This window comes from Larus michahellis, chromosome 5 (genome assembly GCF_964199755.1).
Source record: "Larus michahellis chromosome 5, bLarMic1.1, whole genome shotgun sequence".
In the NCBI taxonomy this organism is placed as follows: Eukaryota; Metazoa; Chordata; class Aves; order Charadriiformes; family Laridae; genus Larus; species Larus michahellis.
Window position 1 is genome coordinate 41148002 of NC_133900.1, and position 19553 is coordinate 41167554.

The following is a 19553-nucleotide window of genomic DNA, read 5'->3' on the forward strand; positions in this document are numbered from 1 at the left end:
TGATGAAGATATTATTTTATTTTATATATTCCTGAACATTATATGACAATAGCAGCAGAGATTCAAACAATTCATTACTTGTGATAATGCTTTTACTGTTACTAATAAAAGGACAAATAAGTTGACATTTTAAATGCACAAATTCCAAAAGAAAATGGAAATTAAATAGCTAACATAAAACTCAATAAAAACATCTGAGTCGATATCACTCTGACAGTTTAGCCCAGATACAAAAATATTGCTGTTTTTCTCTACAATTGTAAGTAGAAAACTTTTAAGATTATATAGATGTGTTGGCAAAGGGAGAGTTAATCCTTTGGGAACAAAAGTTTCATCTATAATAATGTTTTGTTTAAACATCAACTTGTGTATATTGAAAACTGGACTTACTTACACTCACAAATAAAATTCTGCATGTAAACAGCAAATTGTATAAACAACTCACTCTTTAGTAGCCAAACTGACCATTATATAGAAACAAGCCAAGGTATATACACATATACACATATGTTTGTGTTTGCATACACACACATGCATGAAAGTGTTCCCAGAATTACTACTGGAAGCTTGTCCCTTAATGTACCCTAAATCTGTATTTGTTTTTTGAAACCGTGGAATTTATCTTTTTTCAATATAGTGCATTATAGGAGACACACACACAAAAAAAGAAAGAAACTCAGCTTCTGAAACGTTTAAGATTACTAACTTGCTGGCAGGCTCCTGAGGAATTTTAAGGCATCTGTGCCTGTGCTACTTATTTTAAGCTCTGTCTTCCAATGTTATGAAATCAGCAAACTCTCTTGACTTTCTTAGTAATTCCATTTCATGTGGTTCTGGCTTTCAGGCAGATTCAAGAATGACATAATCGTCTTTCCCCACCCACAGGTTTTGGACTGTTGCCGTTGGTTACACCCTTCCGAGTAATGTGCAACATGAATCTTTGTCTGATCCCATATGCCCATAAATGGAAGACAGCCCAGCAAAGATGACTAAAACACTGGATCTTGGCTTTCTGTCGATCACCATCATAGGTAGAGTAAGGCTTCTTTGGGTTCTTTCCTATCGGTTAATATTACTTAGACTACAGTGCAGGAATGTCACTCCAATGTCATGCTGGTTTAAAAGGAAGTGGACTGATTTCCCACTAAACTTTACTCCTGTTACTGAAGGGAGAGCAGATATCTTGAATGTAGTAGCAGCGAATAAACAAGCTCTGCCAAGTGCTTCTTTTGTACTTTTTACTGGAGCATTTATGCAAATGCACTTTAAAAGTACAGAATTCTTAAATTTTGCAAAAAACCCCTAGAACTTGGCTAGTACATACTCATAAGCACTATCGCAATCGTGCTTTGTATTATTAGCAATACTAGATTCAAATACCAAGCCTACAGCGACAGGATAAACATTATGGAGAAAGGCACTTTCCGGAGTTCGTTATCAATGTTCAGAGAGTTACAAGCAATTTACAGTCCAGTCCCACTGCTCCGTCTCACAAAGCCTGTCCTGACTTCCCTGAAGACTATGAGAGCGTTCCTATGTGTAAGAAATATGGCATGTTAACGCAGCATAGAAAGCAAGGCCGCCAGCTGTGCATAGTGCAATGCTAAGGCACCTTTGTAAGGCAAGAACGGGATGCAGAATGCCCAGCCCTAGACCCAGATTCAAAATTTCAGAGAAAGAAGTATTCTTTTGCCCTGGGAAAGTGTAATGTGCGCAGCAATGGCACAGCTCAGCCTGCCTTGGCCTTTCGCTCTGGACTCACTGGTCCCTGCAGCAGTTCTGCCTCTATCTGCCTGTCTCGTCCATACTGGACAGCACAGGGAGATACACCTATCCTTCCCCTTGTACTTTCTACTTAAATCTAAATATTGGTTTGTCCTGCAGATTACCTCTAATGACAATTTGATCTACTTGCCTCTGCCACCAAAAAGATTTAGTAAAAAACACCCTTCATTTCCTAAGGACATTCGTTTGCAGGATTTGTCTCCAAAAGATCTGCTCTTTACAGTTATGCTTTTCATGCTTGGTCAAATTTTTAACTACTGCACAACATCATGGTTACTGGGACCTCTTAAGCTCAGAACTGCTGGGAGGCATGGCTCCAGGTCAGCTTCAGGGCAAATGCTTACTAGTTGGCAATTATGTAGCTGCTTTAAGAGCTGGCACTCTTAAATACTTAAATACACTGGCAAATAAAAAAGCGTGTATCATGCTCAAGGAAGCACTAGTCCATGTCCAGAAGAAATGCAGAAGAATGCATCATGTTATCGCCATAAAAATAAACTACCTAACCTGTAAGGATAAAAAAAATCCTGACTGCTGATTTCTTTCTCTCCTCGGACAATCAGTCAGTTCTGGAAAAAACAACAACTGGGCAACGTGAGGCAACGACTTGGCATCAGGATGTGCGGTCTAAAGATAGGAGAGGAGAAGCTAGAAGACGGAGTTCTCATGGGACTTTTTTTTATGATCAGGTACACTCTTGTGTCTCCACCTGTCCCTCTTCTAAGTTCAGTGCAGCTGAGCGTCCTGCCTTTCACTCACTCCCAGCAGTGTGTGCTAACCCATTTGAGCAGGTATCTAGCAAGTGTAATACTGGGAGATAGACTAGAAAATGAGCCAGGCTGATCGTGGCAGTCACCAAAAAGTGGAATTTACTGCAACAGGAATTCCATGTGAAATGGATCCAGAGGATTATTTTTCTCTAAGGCTCTGTTCACAGTGCAAGCTACAGTAATATTTTTGTTTCTGTGATAGAAATTACCTGGCTAATAAGTTAAAATATTTTAAGAAAGGGATAATATGAAAATCCTCTAAAACTCTACTTTGGTGCTATTAAAATTCCAAGGCACTCTAAAATGTGTCCTCTTAAGGCAATACTTAAGTTCTAGGAAGTTTTTACACATTTATCTGCCTCGCTGACAGAATAAAATAAAAGATTATTTAGATGGCCAAGCTCTTAAAATTTTACTGAGTATCTTTAACTTGGCCTATAATGAGATCTGTTTCTTCTAGTAATGCAATTATTGTTAGTAGCTGTTCTGATACTAAGAAAGAAAATCTGGTTTAGCTGCAGTGGAATTGCAATTATTTAAAACATTAAATTCACCCCTCCACATTAACATCGACATAAAACATTTTAGTTTCTGATAATGACAAATGATACCATTACACAAGCACTTTCAAAAATATTTTAAAACACCCTGTATTTTTTTACTATACACAAAGACAAGAGTAGCTATGAGAGTACTGAACTTTTACCATTATCTCATGGAAAGAAGATAATAGATCTTTCTCTAGAAAGACGGTAAAAGTCTTTCTAAACAGATTGGTAGAAGGTATATATCATGATAGACTGTATCATGACATATATCATGTATATATCATGATAGACTGTACCTATGGTGTAATACTTGGGGCGAGTCGTCAGCTAGAATCATCACCCCGCAGTCCTTCAATCTTAACGGAAAACCAGAGCCTGAATTGCTGACTAGAGCCAAGAACACAGCACAAACACTTTCTGTGCTGACTTTTACAACGCTCACGTCCTTAGTAGGTCTGCTTTTTGATAATATTTTAAAAAAATATTGTCCAGAATGTTGCAAAAATAAAACATGTACACTTATTTAGCAGCACATTCACACAAAGATAAAGCTGAATTTCTTTCTTAAAAATCGTGGTAATAAAGGATGATTCTGTGAGTAACACCCAGTTAATTAATAGACAGAAAATATCAGATCACCCACCCACACATCAAAAGAACCTGTACTGAAAATAGTACATTGTAACAAGTGACTCATGATGAATTGTACTCCATACTGGACAGGTAAAAACTATATTTATCAATTTAATTATGTGCTGACATTTCTTTTATTTTGATCTTTTGAAATCTGAGGTTAAAATTCACTGCCTTTAAATGCAGAGGAGTTTGTACTGGACATGAGGGAAATTTAAAAACAGAGTAATAAAAGAAAAGAAAAGAAAACAAACATTTGGAAATGTTGGCATTTTAGTATTCATAATCAAAAAGACAGATTCGTGTACTAGATATGTTTCAGCAGGTAGATGCAATGACCATTTTCATCAATCTATTAAGGGCTTACAAATCTCCGTTCCCATTTAAATTTGCAATAAAACTTTTACTGACTTGAATGAGGGAAGTTATATTAACCCAGCCTAATGTACTGAAAATCCTGTTGCTAATTTTCAAACACTTTAACAGAAGGAGTGTTCATGGTACCTACATATTACTACATTATTTATTGTACCATGTGGTTATTTTTCATTTCATTTCATTGGTGACATAAAAGAGACTGCACTGTGTTGAGCTGCAGCTGACGCTCAAATGATGCTTTTAAACCATGTAAGACTTTGTATTTAAAAATAAACTTGAAAGTCTGGGAAAAAAAAAAAATTAAATAAGCCTATGACTTAAATCAATTTTACTGTCAGGTTTTGCCTCATACAATTTTTTTAAGGCCTATGTCTCAGATAGAAACAAGACTGCTTCGTTAATTCATGGGCAATACTTTGGCTCCATGTGCATTTATATAAGTAAGAAGAATTTTGGACCTCCTTTCTATTACATCAATAAGCTTTTCAATGCCTTTTCTGCCTCCTTGGCTCTCCCAGTATATTTTGTCAAGGAACAAAGACTGAAGCAACTTCTCTCGTAAACGCTGGCTCCTCAGCACTGAAACTGCAGATTCAGGGAATCTGGAAAAGCACAAAGAAATTCATCAGCTTTGCCATCGCTCTGAATTGCAATATTTATGTTGTGGTTTAGCAATCAATTCTATGAATATAGACAGCGACTCAGCAAAGGAAGTCCATGCATGCCTAACCATATGCATATTAATTGTATCTTACAGCAGTGGGATTATTCATACATTTTTAGACACATCCTGTAAATGTCTTGGACCAACGATATCTATTCCAGTAACTTAGTGTCTCATGCTCAAACTGGGAAGAAATTATCAATCTTTTTACAAAATTAATAACTTAAAACTTACTCATTGATTCCTTGTAGTATTTTGAAGTCAAGATTGTCCTCGTTTCTGTCAAAGAAACCCTTATTGTCTATAAAGGCCAAGTGCCTTTGGTCATGCCTTCTCTGAACTATGTGTGTCAGGTCAACAGCATCCTGATCGCTACATTTCAGCTTCAATCCTTGCTGCATGCAGGAATCCTCCTTGAGAGGTTTGAATCCACAGCAGTTTCTGTCTAGTCGATTATAGATCTAAAACAAAGTACAGCAGAGTGCCAAGTGAAAATAATATCAAAGTATTTGGGGCAAAGTGTCACTGTAAGACATCACTCACTAACACAGCTGCCAGAAAAGCAAGCTCAGGACAAGTATAATTAAAGTCAGCAGTGAAATGGCATTGAAGACCTGGTCTCCATACTTCGTGTGCAGTTAGAAGCAATTTCTCAAACTGTGTATTTTATTCTTTTTATAGCTATGATTTGTTATATCAGTAGAAATTCTTTGAAAATAATGGAACAATACCATTGTGTGACTGAAATAATAAGATGGTGAATACAATTCCATTTTTTCCAGAAGGCTGTAGTTTTTTGTATTTTCTCTGCTGGAGAACAATAGAAATAGCACAGCCTGACGCACACAGAGGTTCTCCATTTTGTGGGACCTATTAGACTAATAGTGTGCTAAATAATTGAAAAGGTTGGTAAGTGGCACAGCAAACGAACAGAAGCTACAAAATGCAAGAATGAAGAGTGCATTTATAATCGCAGGGTAGCCTCCCTGACTTGCACTGTGGTATATACTTTAATGACACAATGGTCTAGGCTATTTTTTCCCATGCAAACCCTCTCTTATTCATTGCATTCCACTTAGCTGGAAGGAATACATCTGGTCTGACTTTAGTGGTGTAAATGTTAAGCATCAGTTCTGACTTAGTTGTTTATGTTCCCTTGCATAAACAACGACAAGAACGAGGTACCCCCAGAGCAAAGGATGCCATTTTAGGATAACCATCTAATACGGGAAGGATAAATCACTCCTTGAAAGTGCTTCCACCGCTGTTGACAAGATAAAATACACAACATTGCCAGGGCCCTGAGTGCACAAAGAGGCCTTAATTTCCCTAAGCACCTTCACCTGGGACCTCCACACACATTCCCTCTGCCCATGGTCCCAGGAGCCTTATTTAAGCTCAAGCCTGGCACCTCAGCCCCCCTCTGAGCCTTTCTTGGGGAGGGGGTATCTGCTGCTTGTCCTGCTACCTGTTGCTCCTGGATTGCTGCTTGAGGTTCCTGTTCGTTGGCCTTGGAGCTGCCTTGTCTGTGCTTGATGCTGAATGGGCTATCGATGGGACCTGTGGCTTTCACCACCCTTCCTGCTCGCCCTGCCTGTCCTGCGTGCTGTGGGGCTGCCCTTGGTTCCAGCTCATCTCCCCTGGGAGCAGCCCTGCTCTTGCTGACAGCTGTTACAGAGCAGAAGTCTGGTCTGGTGCACCTAAGGCTTAATGAGGAGCTTATCAAAGGTAAATCACTTTTTCTGTCCTTTTTTGTTGTATACTGCTAACTCTTCAAACTGCTCTAAGCAGAAAAGCATTAATGTCCACATAAGCCTTCTAATATTACAATATTTTATTTGTGACACCCCAGTGAAATGAACTGTTAGGCCTCTTCTCCTGACATAGAACTATGTTGCATGTTGAAAAGATGTCTCAATTTTGTTCATCAAATGAAAGTCTGAGAGTTGTTTTGTTTTTTCTCAAGTATGTAATGCTGTTGCCACCTGTCTTGGTGGCAGTGTTTGTTTTCAAATGTAAAAATCCCGTGGAAAGGAACAGATTTCTCTTCTTTCTCCTTTCATGAGCAGCACTCAGCATCTGTAGGCACCAGAGCCCCTCTTGCTTGCAGTTTTCTAGCTCATGGGATCTCTCATTCAGCTCCTCCAAAGGTTTTGCCAAAAAGTGAAGCAGAGTCCTTCTAGACAGAATCCTTTGATGAATAGCCCTAATTCATCGGTACCAAACTTCATTACATGCATTAAATAGAGGAGGAGATCATGTTCTTACAGACAGCCTCTTCATAATATCTTGACTCATTCCAGTATTAAGACAGAATGATGGGATGCTCTGGAATTGATGCTGCAACCTTAATAGTTTACCATTGTTTTTTGTCATATATTTATGTACATAAGAGGTCCGAACCCCCAAAATTAAAGAAGCCATTTTACATTTAATGTCCTTATTCTACTCAAGTTCTGGCAGAAGGCAAGTGAAGGTCAGCCATAAACATTTTTCAGCCTGCTCCTCTGTTTTATAGTGTTTGAAACTGGAGATTAGGAACATCTATTACAGGCACTAAACCTATTCTTCTGAAGGAAGTATATTTAATAGAGAACACTTTTCACCGTTATTCTTTATTTCTGAATGACTCATGAAGCACAGATTATTTTTTTAAACTCAGAACCCCTTCTTGGCATTTTTTGTTTTAAAATCTTCATGTTCTGCTGCTGATAAACTTTAAAGTTCAGTCTGCAAGCACCCAGATAAAATTTTAATCTTTAAGAACCATAAGACCCACTTTCACTCACTTTCCGGTGTGCATGTTCTTGTATAGTGTAACTGGAAGTGTAAATTACTGTGATACCAGCTACTATTTTAAGAGTAATTTGTTTCTTTGCCACATAAAGTTCAATGCTGTTGTACCTTATTTTAACTGACTGCTCCTCCTGGCTAATAGGAGTTCTATTATATAGATTAAAAACTTGTCTTAGAAGACCTTAAAATTAGAAATCAACACAGACCTCATAAGAATTTTTAAACTGTTCACCAAGAAGACAATAGCATGAAAACATTAACCCTGACACAATCTGTACTATTCCTATAGGGGCATTACTATGTTAGCATCAGAATAATCCATATGACTTTATACCAGTTTCTAAGAATTACTTGCTCATAGTGGAGCTAAAGACGGAGTCATTAGACAAGTGACAATGTATTTTTAGAGAAGAATTGAATGTTCTGTTTAACATAACAAGACTCCAAAAATGTAACCCCCCAAAAAACTGGAAACGTCCATTCATCCTAGAACAGGACTGAGACGAACAGGGATAAGTGATGCATAAGCCAAGTTATGATTTTTATATTTCAAGAAACGTAACTCCATAAGAAGCTGAATTATATGAACAACCAAACACAGTGCATAAAACTAGTGCTCGCTGAAGTTTTAAACAAACCAGTAAGTGCTGCAAGAGGCAGAGCCACCCGGATCTGTCTGGCAGGTAAGGACAGTTGGAAGTAGTGCCATGTCTCAGGAAGCCAAGAAATCAGCTTCCAACCAGGTGGTTCAGTTCAGTCCTTATTAATACAGAGAGTATACTAATATTCTACTACATAACTGCTGCAACTGTAGCCACACTGGGCAGAGCCCTAGTTTGGTGTTATTTGAAGAGCTAATGATTATGTGCAATACCTAATTGAAGAACAGTAGCCACATCGTTCATCAGTTGCTGCTCTTCTCTTGCTCTTACCTTGGCTAGGATTTCAAAAAGAAGGAAAATTAGCCACTACAACTGTTATCTTGATCCAGATTTCAGCTGACCAAAACCACTCAAATTTTCTCTAGGGGTTAGGGAGGTGCAGGAAGGACCCCACATTTAAAAAAAAAAAAAAAACCAAACAAACCCACCACGTATTTACAGTTGTGAACATAATCAAGAACTATGTTTGGAGAAACAAGGAGTTGAGAAGAAACAGTATGCCTGCCTCAAGGTGAAGTAAAGCAAGACAAAAGCATTTGCTTCCTCTTTTAGAAAATGAGTCAGTTAAGTTCCTGATCTCTTTCCCTGATTATAAATTGCATTTTGGATATTTTTATCATAAGAAACTATCAGAAATTAGGTCAAACTATGCAAAGACATCTCTTCCCCATTTAAAAAAGGAAATAAACTAAAATGACTTTTCTAGGAGTCCTATGTGGGCTCACACAACTTCCGAGGCAGATAGTTGCATTCAGTAAATATTTTACCTGCAGAAGAAAATCAAAGAGTGCCATCTTGGACCACTCATGATGATGGATGTCAGTACAGCCCGACTCAGCTTTGGGAACTTTACCATTCTGCCAGCATTTCTGCTTCAATAGCTGCTGATATTGCCCCCAGGTCAATCTCACTGAAGAATGGGTACTATTATCTGTTGGACTCAGTGAGGAATCCCAGAGAATAACAGGACAGGCTTGACCATCTGAAAAAGGAAAAACAGATCATAAATATAGTGCAATAGTGTCGGTCTTACTTGATCATTCTTTAGACATTGCCTAAGCATCAATAATTATGCCGTTTTACAGAATTGGCAGGAAAAATGGCCAGTGACTATTAACTTGACATCCTTTGGTTAATGTGGTCTTATTCCACTTCTAAAACCAGCTACCGCAGGAATGGAAGAAGCATAGACATTATAAACGCCTTGAGTGTACGGAAGGCTTTCTCTGTTTGAAGCAAGAGACTAATGTACAAAATCTTATACTAAACCAGACTATTAAAAAAGTTTATAGGTAGATTAAAAGCCTGCAATGACACTGTGAATCAATGATGTAACTTCCCTGTGATTCCAGTGAACTGTTGAAAACTTATGTTAAAGTACTTTTTCTGCATAATGGGCCCAAAAGACTACAAATCCTGTACTCAAAGTGGATTTATTTTTTTATCTTTAGTATTTTAGACCTATAATGTGTGACTTCACAGCTCTGAAATAATATAGGAGAATACTAGGGAGCGTGAACTTAGCATGAATAAATACCTTGACAAGTTTGTTTTTTTTACCCAGATATAACGTGAGATCTGTTTTCTGTAGTAGCTGTTTTGGCCAAATTCTTTAGTTCTTCTGTGTAAGGAATATTCTGCTCTTCCATGAAACTAAGTCAAGGGCTTTTAGCTTTGGTGAATCCAAGTGTTCAGCAAAGAATTTTAAATGCGCTTTCCCAGCATAAGAAATGGTAAATACATTTCACCTGGTATCAAGTAACAGACATATCTATCTTAAGGAAGTGGAACTTTCCTTTTCATTGCTGATGCAATGCTGGTGTTGCCTTAAACTGTCAAGGACCCAGGACTGACTGTGGCTTGTACATACGTTAAAACAAAAATCCTTTCTATCATTTGTGTGCAGGCAGAAGACAAGAATATAATGTCTTGGTACAGAGTGGAGAAACCATTTACCTGCAAAGCTGCTATTTACTAAGTAGAAAGTGTTGGAACACATGTAAAGCTTTAAAATCTATTTATATTCATCTTGAAGGTCAACGAACCTAAACTCCATACTATTGCACAAGTTATCACATAGTTAAATGCAGTCTAAACTGTCTCTTTGCCTTCCACATGCCCATGGAGCCAGAGATTCCTCTGAAAAGAAACTTCCAGAAACTCTTATGAAGGTAATGAGATCCACAGCACCATCGCCAGGGCAAACCAGACAGAGAATAGGAATAGCACATAGTAAATGGGTATCAGTGCCAATGGCAAGGTAAAAGCTGCTACTGTGAATGCTCCATCTCTGAGTGGCCAGAACTGTTAAAAACAGATCTCCATGTAGCTGAATCAAAAAGCAACTTGTTCAAAGGATGCTGACTGATCTAAAACAACAGGTAAGAAATTATCTTTGCCCATACCCAGCAGTGAATCATATGTAAAGATCCATCTCGTATTCACCAACAGAGCATGACAGGCACCACATACAATCAAGCCCAAGAGAAGAACAAACTCCTCTCCAAAACCAGAATGTATTCAATCTTCTTTCTGCTGTGGCTTGCACTTATAAGGTAGTCCTTTTCAAGTCAACCCAACATGCAGCTCCACCATCTCTTTAACTTCCCTCACACTTGCCCAGTGTTTCCTTGGGAACACAGAAGGTGCTAGGTTAACGGTTGGACTTGATGATCTTAAAGGTCTCTGCAACTAAACAATTCTATGATTAGGAACGTCAAACTCTTTCACTAGAATCAGTAATACCCTTATTAGCACCATGCTCCACACTCTCCTCAGCTGAAAAAAAGCACTGAGCACTCCTGAAAATCAGACTTCTCCACTATTGAGGTGTTGAAGTATTTAGGAAATTAATTTGGGAAATCCTAGCCATATCCACACCTCTCTAGCTCTGTCACCTACATTGTAGATGACTTTAGCTAAGTCAGGCCAACTACCAGCTAAGCTTCTTTTCCAAGCCAGTTGGAGAAAGTCTATATAAGTGTTGGGAATTGTTATAAAAAAGGATAGCTTTCTTCAGGACCAAGTCTGATCTATTATTTTTCTATCGCCAATAATAGCTTATGTAACTATTCATGAATTCTTCCACAAACCAAATACATAAACAGTATTCTAATAAAACAAACATCTCCTGCCTACCCAAAGGGGACATGATAAACAATAGTAATATAAATACTTGGAAAATATGAATAGTATCTTGCCAGTTTCCATTAAGATACAAAAACATTTTTAAAAGACCAAGGCTAAATACAGGAAATGTTCACATTTCAGAGGAAATGGGAGCAGAAAAGATGAGCCAAAATAAAATCTTTCAGCTCTGTAATCAAATTGAATTACGGGAATATGAAACAGCAGCTTCAGTAAAGAGCAGTGACTCAAATTTTTGACATTTGCAGGAAAAACATGAAGATGTTGAATTAAAGCAGATAAGGGGCCTGATTCATAGCTGCATGAATTGGTGTGACACCACTGAAATCAGTGGAGCTCTTCTGATTCAAGCCCCATGAGGATGGTGCTGAAGTTAACTGAATGGTGAAAAGTAAGGCCTGGCTAAGAATCAGAGCTTCCAGTTTGATACAGCCAAACCTGAGGAGGTTGAGCACACTGCAAAATAAGTCCAGTGTGTTCTGCATGTTCTTCTTTCCTAATCAGCTTTATATGTTAAAACAAAGGGCTACTGCTTTTCTGTTGCTGCAGGCGCATTGCACTGAATCTGCCCCAAAGCTGATTGACTTCATTCTGTTTTCATCTGCTGTTTTAGATCTATATATCTACTTAACCATCTAAAAATGATCTGCAAAATTATACGGGAAAGATTTTTTCAAAACTCATGTTGGAACCAGCTTCCTGGTCATTGAAATACATTTTTAAACATCAAAATATTTCTAAAAATTTCTTAGGCCTTTAGGAGCTACTGGCTCAGAATATCCCAAGCTGAATAAACTAAAACTGATGAAACCTCAGGCTGCTGAGACTAGACTACCTCAAGGCATTCAAACCGCTTCATGTGTGGTTAGGTAATGTATTGCTGCATGGCTTCTTCAACATAAGCATCATCTTAGATATCCACACCCCACACCACTTTGAAAATAGTCTGTATGCTTCTTAACTACAAAGATGATCTTGCAAATGTTACTCTTCCATCGTGTGCTCAAACTTGTAACTACAGCATTTTTTCTATTTTCCTTGAAAGATTTTTCAAACAAACATGCCCATCACTAAAAAGAGCAAGCGTTTCATGAAGAGGTTAAAGCCCTTTCTCAAACTCCTCATTGTTCACTGTAAAGCAGCACAGCTTACAACTGTCGCATTTGAAAGAAACAGTTTACTTGCCCACATTTAAACAGGAGAGGGTAAGCCAGTGTGGAAAGATGAGAGGGACTGATATAGAGCATTAGCTGAATTTTAGAGTTTAACATTAAGTTCTGCTGGAAAATATAAGGGGACGACGCAGAAAGCAGAGAGAAATTAGGCCATTCATTTTTCTTACTTCCCCTTCACCTTATTTGCAATGAATGTTCCTGTACTGCGCTCATATGGATGTCAGAATGAAGGAATGCATGAAATGTGCATTTGTTGCTCTCTAGACTATGGACTGCATTACTGCTTATCTGTGAACTTTTACCCAACAGAATATTGGAACCATGCTCTCTGGTACCCCTCTCAGAGGTACAACACTATAGTGCAAGTAATTTGGGCTTTTAGACAGAAAACAGGACAGATAAATTGGAGCATTTTGGAGCATTGTGAATGCATAAGGCAGCATTACGTTTTTCTTATTCTTTGTCCTGACATTAGTGATTCATATCTTTGCCTGCTTTTGTATAACTTTTAGTGGGATGTCAAGGGCAGGCTGATAGTGCAGGGTATAACACGGAAAAACCTACGGCTCCATTTATCATCACGTAGAGGCCAGTAAAGCAAAATGACAAGTACAAGCAGTGGAGCCATCTATCACATGTCATTCATCTACTTGCACTAAACCAACCATGAAAGGTATTACTCAAAGGAAGAGTTTCTTGCGTGGTTTAGGAAAAAAAGAGGTTCTGGGCAAATAGTGGGTTCAATCTTTAGCTAAAAAAAGCCCAATTGACTTGAGTACAACTGTGCTTATGCAGGATAAAAAACAGGATAAAACATGTTGAGACAAACATATGATATCAGAAAACCGGGGGGAAGAGAGGTGGTTGTCAGCATGCAGTAGTTCAGGCCCTCAGCAAGTGGCACAACAAAACTGCATAGGAATAGCTGCTTATTTTGTACCAAAAGATGACTAAAGAGCTCAGCCTTGTTGCTACAATGCAAGGAGCCAGAGTCCTATCCCTACAGCTGTCAGCTGCAAACGCAACACAGAAGCAAGCTCGCTCCAGCCCATGTTACTCAGTTGTAGCTCAAGCCCTAACAAACACTGCCATCCTCCTGCCCTGCAAATGCTGTTGCTAAGCTACAGCTCATTCATTTTACTTACAAGTAAATTTGAACTTACAGGTTCAGTCATTTTACTTAGCTTCTGTCCAAATTAATTAAGGTAGGGCTGTGACACCAAGCAAGGACACTTACGTCTCCTCTGTTCCTCAGGTTTTAGGGTGATCAAATAATGAAGATTCTCAGTCTTGTGGTATTAATGTGACCATGCCAAAACTCATAGACACAGGGGCGAGCCTCCATTTTCTCCACAATAGACAGTTTCATGATTATTCTTTGTTGTTTTACAGGCGTAACCTTCTTTGTTTATAGATGTGTTGGAGCTCTCAACATTTTTCACACCTTGTAGGTAGCAACGGGAGTAATGAATCACTGCTTGCGTATGCCCAGAATCATGCTCTTTTAGGCCGTAATACTGAACTCAAAAGGGCTTTACTCAACTGTACTCCCCAGACGTTTTACATTCAACTAATTCATAGCAAGCATACGAGAGAAAGAGTTATCATACCTGATTTTTCCATCCATGATGGAAAAATAAGATAAACCAATAAAAAAAATTCAGTTGTCTTAAAAGGATATACAGTTAACTAGGGAAGGCGAGGGCAACAAACAGGACTTGCATACAGTATTTTGCTAGACTGTATAAAAAAAAAATAGTAAAAATAATCCATGGGGGATTTGTGGGAATAGGGGGCAACGTAGCCTGTACAGGGATTTACTAGGCGGTTCTTTGAAACTGCTTTTGACAAAATGAATGACAGTTTTGAAAAGCCCATTTTTTAAGATTTTAATGCTACATCAAACATGTCTTGTTAGATCACATCACAACTGAGGCAAGTTAAAGGGATGTGTCATGGAGAGAGATATGTCAGCCCAGAAATCATGTACATTCATACACACATCCATAGTCTCTAATCCTGCATTACTTGCTTTCCCATATGAATAACCATGACTTATACAAGCTTCCCTGTAAAAAAACTTTACAGTGCCCACCTAATCTTTACTTAAATGCATATGGGTTCTAGAAATGACCTCACTAATTGTTCATATTATTTTTAAGAATATATTTTTGTTCATTTTCTCAACACAGATGTTTTCCAGATTATGCCAAACACAAGTATGTAAATAGTAACGATCTCAAGTAGATATTAGACGTCTGAGTTCCAGCATATTTCCAGGCTAAAGAAATGGAGAGAGACAAGGTACAGTAACTGTTCCAAATGCTCTGTTCACCATTTAGCTGGAAAAAATGAAGTGAGACCAAAATAATGTTATTTCTCTTCTCATCACCTAGCAACGCTCTTCTTGCTATAGGAACGTAGCCAGTTATGGGGAAAAGAAAATTAAAGAGGGCAGAATGAGACTTTCTGTCCCAGGCAGTCCAAAATATACTGTAAGGTGACAGACAGTGAGCAACACAATGCACAATTAGTCTAATAGCAGTTTTCAGAGGCTTGCAGTCTGTCATCTCCACAGCCACACTGTGCACAGTTCCTCCAACCGAACTACCTTAATGCCTTATGACAACTCTCTAGCAATAAATCTTATTCCTAAAAATAAACTAGGCATAATGTATCTTCCATGCTCTGCAAGTATGAATAATATTCAAAAGCCTCCAAACTGCTGTTCCTAGAGATTCATTCACATTGTTATGTAGGCTGCCAAAGGGAAGGCTTACAAAGCAGGAAAAAACTGGAGATCACTCGGTCCTCTTCCCACCATCAGACTTTAGAAAGTCATTCTTGCATTAGTTTTTTGTGGGGTTTGTTTGGGTTTTTTCTAAGAAACACAGACTGGCATAAAAGTATTTTGTAGAAGCTAATTTCAGCAGCAAGAAATATAGAGCAAAAACATAGCTAGCCACTTTAGCAATGATTCATTAAAATACAACGTAGTCCTTCTGGATTGTGATTTGTGACTGTACAAAAAAAGCAGTTAGGCTGAAGACATTTAACAAATGCTACCAGCAATATTACAAGTAAACTTCTAAGTCATGTTACACGTCTGGAATCTACCTTTAATTTCACTAAAGGTTAAAAATCAAATTCTTAATTGGAAACTTTATACTAATCCTGTAAGAGGCCTATTGAGATATTTACTGTGTGTATTTTTGTCTGCATGATACATAGATGTGTGTAGTGAACCTCAAAATGTACAGCAGGATTCACTGAAATGTAGGGGGTTTCTTAATTACTAGGGGAGAGGGAAGCACTTCTTAAAAACTTTTCAGTTCCCAGAGGTATTAGTACCACAAAAGTAGCACCAAGCTTGTGCAGGAAGGTCCCCTACCTTTCTGAGTGGATTATCTGTCTAAATACAAAACCCCTCTCCTTCCACGTGTTCGAGAGAGGAATTCTTGTGCTCAATTTAAACAATATTTTATTAAAGTAAATTCTAAAAGATGAGAAAACTTAAAAAAAAATATAATCAGAAATACCCATAGAATCACAGGGTATTCTGGAATTTCTTTCACCAGTTTCACTTCAGGCAGTCTGTACAACGTCATGCGATCTACAGATGACTCCCTCTCTTTTTTTTTTTTCTCATTCCAGACTCTCACGGAAGAGAAACTGTTACTGCTTTCAGTAGCTCAATGGTATTTGATCTAAACTTTGGAGTACTGCATGCTTTGGGCAGGATAACTGCACTGCAGCAGTTACACACAGATACCAGCTTCATCACCCTGTAACAATGGGGTTAGTTCTCAAGGAGAACTCTCAGGAGTTAAAGGTGGTAGCTGCTGCCCCATGGTTAACGCTGGAGGGGGAAGGAAACCTCAGCACCCCACCTGCAAGCTGAAAACCATAGGAATATGTTACCTTGGAAGAACTCCGATCTCCTGCTTACAGAAGGTAAGCTCCTGTTTAGCCCCAAGATCCTATCCAAATGAAAGGCAAACACCTCGCTCATGTCGAGGGGTCTTTTGACGATGCCACAGTATCCCTGATCACAAGCAGTTCCTGAGGTGCTGGGACCTTCTGCAAATACTACCAGGACTGCTTTATGAGAAGGTACTTCTTGGATGCTCTGTATCCGAGAATCTGCCAGCATGCGCATGTTTAGGATGTCGTCTTTGCTCAGCCAAGAGGGAGAGCTCTCGCTGTAAATCCTGATATTGCTTTCCTCAGGCTGGGGCTGTGCCTTTATAGCTCCAGAAATCCCTCCTGGTCTCCGGTGACCCCTCTCCCTGATTGCCATTCCTTTATGCCTGTGCTCATCCAGCAGGTGCTTTCTTGCCTCCAGAGCTATTGCTGCTCCCATTGTGCCCGCAGCATGCGTGGCCCTCCCTGGCTGTTGGGCAAAGGCCTCTTCCCTGCCCATAAAAGTGACTTTTGGAAAGTGCTGCCCGTAGGACAAAGGAGTTGCATGTTTCTTCCTGCGCTTCGGCTTCACCGTGCCTCTGATATTGGCAGGCTTGCTGCGCTTAGACCGCAGGGTGATATAAACTACATTTGGTGGCAGCAAGGTCCCATAGTTACCAAGCTGGGGTTCCTGGAAATTGGGTGGTGACAGGGTGCCATCCAGTGGGATGCCCAGAAAAGGAGTTTGGGCTGCATCTTGGAGACTTCTGGAACTGATCTTTTGGTGTCCTCCTTTGTGCTGGGGTAAAACATGACCCACTTGACTGACAAGGAATCCCAGGTAGATCACACATGCGGTGCCCACGAGCAGATTCCTCCTTGTCCTTGGGCGCCTGCAAGTCCAGAGCCTCAGTACCCGTTGGGGGCACAGGCAGCAAATAAACAAGTTTTTGATTTTACTTGGCTGATCAAAGGTGGTCATTTCTCTAGTGAATCCACATGATGAAAACAGCATGAAGTCTTCTGTACGTTCCAGCCAGGATGATGATGCATGATTTCCCTTCCCTGATTTGTATTTCTCCTTTTCCAAATAGCTTCCAGCATGAGTGTTGGACAGAGGCTACTGATATGCCTGGGAATGTGTTTAGTACTAAGGATGCTGACACTCCACCTTCTCAAGCTGTTAAATTCTTATCAGCCACCACAGGGGAAGTGATTGGCTTGAGAGAATGAATGGAGCCAGCTGCGTAAGCAAAGTTTACTGACTTGTAGTCTAAAAGATCTGAAGTATATCTCCTTTGCAAACTGCAAAAAGAAAATAGTATTTCATTTCATTACTCACATATGGTATCTGTAGCTCTATATTTTTAAGAGGCAGAAGTTCTAGATGAGACAGCACGCATCAGAAATTTGTCAGGATACATCTTTCGCTTTCTCATTACGGTATAAATTAAACACCAAAATCATGAAATACAGGCTCAATTTGCAGTCTCAGCTAGCTGTATTCCAGCATTAGAAAAAAAGCTTGTCAAACCCAGATCATTATCATCTTTTTCTTATGAGACAAAGTCTTCATGAAACCCATGTTATAAAAATGCTGTAAATTATACAGTATTAACCACCCATAACTGTAGTAGTTAAATATACACATATTCACTAATATAAAAATATATTAGCAGTGCCAGATTTCCCTAGATGAATAAGAATATAGTTCACATAATTCATAAGCACACATTTAAGATCAACGATGCTTAATTCCCTTCACTCTTGTGAAGCCATATATAGGATCTAGCTATAGTTTGTCAAATAAAATGATAGTGGCTTATATATACTTTCAAAGAAAAAAAGAATAAGTACACATTGTATATATTGCTATAAAAATATAAAATCTCTTACCAATTCAGCTTGACACAGCCTTCGTTCTGGTAAACTCCTTAGGTTATTAAAAGTAACTTAGTAAAAGCTGACGTTCTCAAAGTATTCTAGCACATATTTCAGTTTTAAATATGGTTCATTTAGGTATTTCATTGCAAGCTAAATACTGTTTGGAAGCTAACTGTACTGAGAGGTGGTTTGCGTGTCAACTGCTATAAACTTACATGAACCTCAAGTTATTAAAAAAAAAAAAAAAATCCAAACGCACAACCAACAAAAAAACCCCAGCAACTTCTATTTTAAATTCTGTAATGAAAAGTCCTATGAAGCGTGTGCCTTCCAAAAGTGCGTTCCAGCCATTTCTAACTCCTGAGGGCCCTCTAGTGCACTGCATGCAAATGTACGGAAGATATTCCCATTTTCCATGTCTGGGGCTTGTTAAAATTTAAACCAACCCCCCCTAACCCCTGAATTTTAGAACTTTTGGGAATCATATGTTCTTGTGATGAGAAATGGAAAACAGATAGCGGCTTTTAAAATGCTGTTAACATGCTATTAGGCAGTTCAGGAATGTTCCCTGTTTGTGCTTTCCATAATGAGGCATAGCATAGTCACTGTACAGCTGGAAAAGTTGAGGGAGGGAGAAGTTAAGAGCTTGTGCGGAGTTAAGCAGTGAGACACTGGCAAAGCTCTGACTTCTGACTATTTGCCTAGTCTAAGTACAACATAATAAAATGTATATGTTTGCTGCAATTCAAGCTAATGGATATATTCTCTTCTCCATAATTAATACAAAGGGGAATAGACAGTTAAGGAATGGGCTTATATTTCTGATGGTACCAATCTGAACTTATAAAACTTTAGTGAGTGGATTTTTTCACTAGACACCACTTTTTATCTAAATGTGTAGTACCAAGTTAAGACTGCAGCATTTGTACCCATTACCAGGAAAAGAGCCTTCATATCACCTGCTTTTTCCAAAGCTGAGTTATTGGAGGAATGGGGATTATAAGAAATCTCTCCGACCACTTAAGACGTTCTCTCTTTTTTTTTTTTTACTTCAAATTTCACTGAAGGACATACCCCAAACAAAGAAGATTAATTCAAGAAGCTACAAACAAGTGTATCAATAAAGTCAGTAAAGATGTAGCTACTGCTGCTTAGCATTTTTTATACTTTAAAGAAGTCACCAGAGATGGACATTATTAGATCAGCCT

At 38.7% G+C, this 19553-nt stretch overlaps 2 protein-coding genes across 5 annotated transcripts in view; one reads left to right on the forward strand and one right to left on the reverse strand.

Annotated features, from left to right (window-relative positions):
- Positions 1-18728, reverse strand: GASK1B (golgi associated kinase 1B). Its single transcript, XM_074589765.1, has 5 exons — positions 18358-18728; positions 16480-17766; positions 9004-9218; positions 5013-5239; positions 1-4716 (listed from the first exon to the last, which is right to left on the reverse strand). Exons 2-5 carry the CDS (start codon positions 17474-17476, stop codon positions 4512-4514), a joined length of 1644 nt encoding a protein of 547 aa, XP_074445866.1. The 5' UTR covers positions 17477-17766; positions 18358-18728; the 3' UTR covers positions 1-4511.
- TMEM144 (transmembrane protein 144) overlaps positions 16213-19553 on the forward strand; it is a 24008-nt gene continuing 20667 nt past the window's right edge. For all 4 annotated transcript variants that reach the window (XM_074589775.1, XM_074589777.1, XM_074589787.1 and 1 more), the window contains exon 1: positions 16213-16512. The gene's annotated coding sequence lies outside the window, so the exon portion shown is untranslated. The remainder of the gene's footprint in view (positions 16513-19553) is intronic.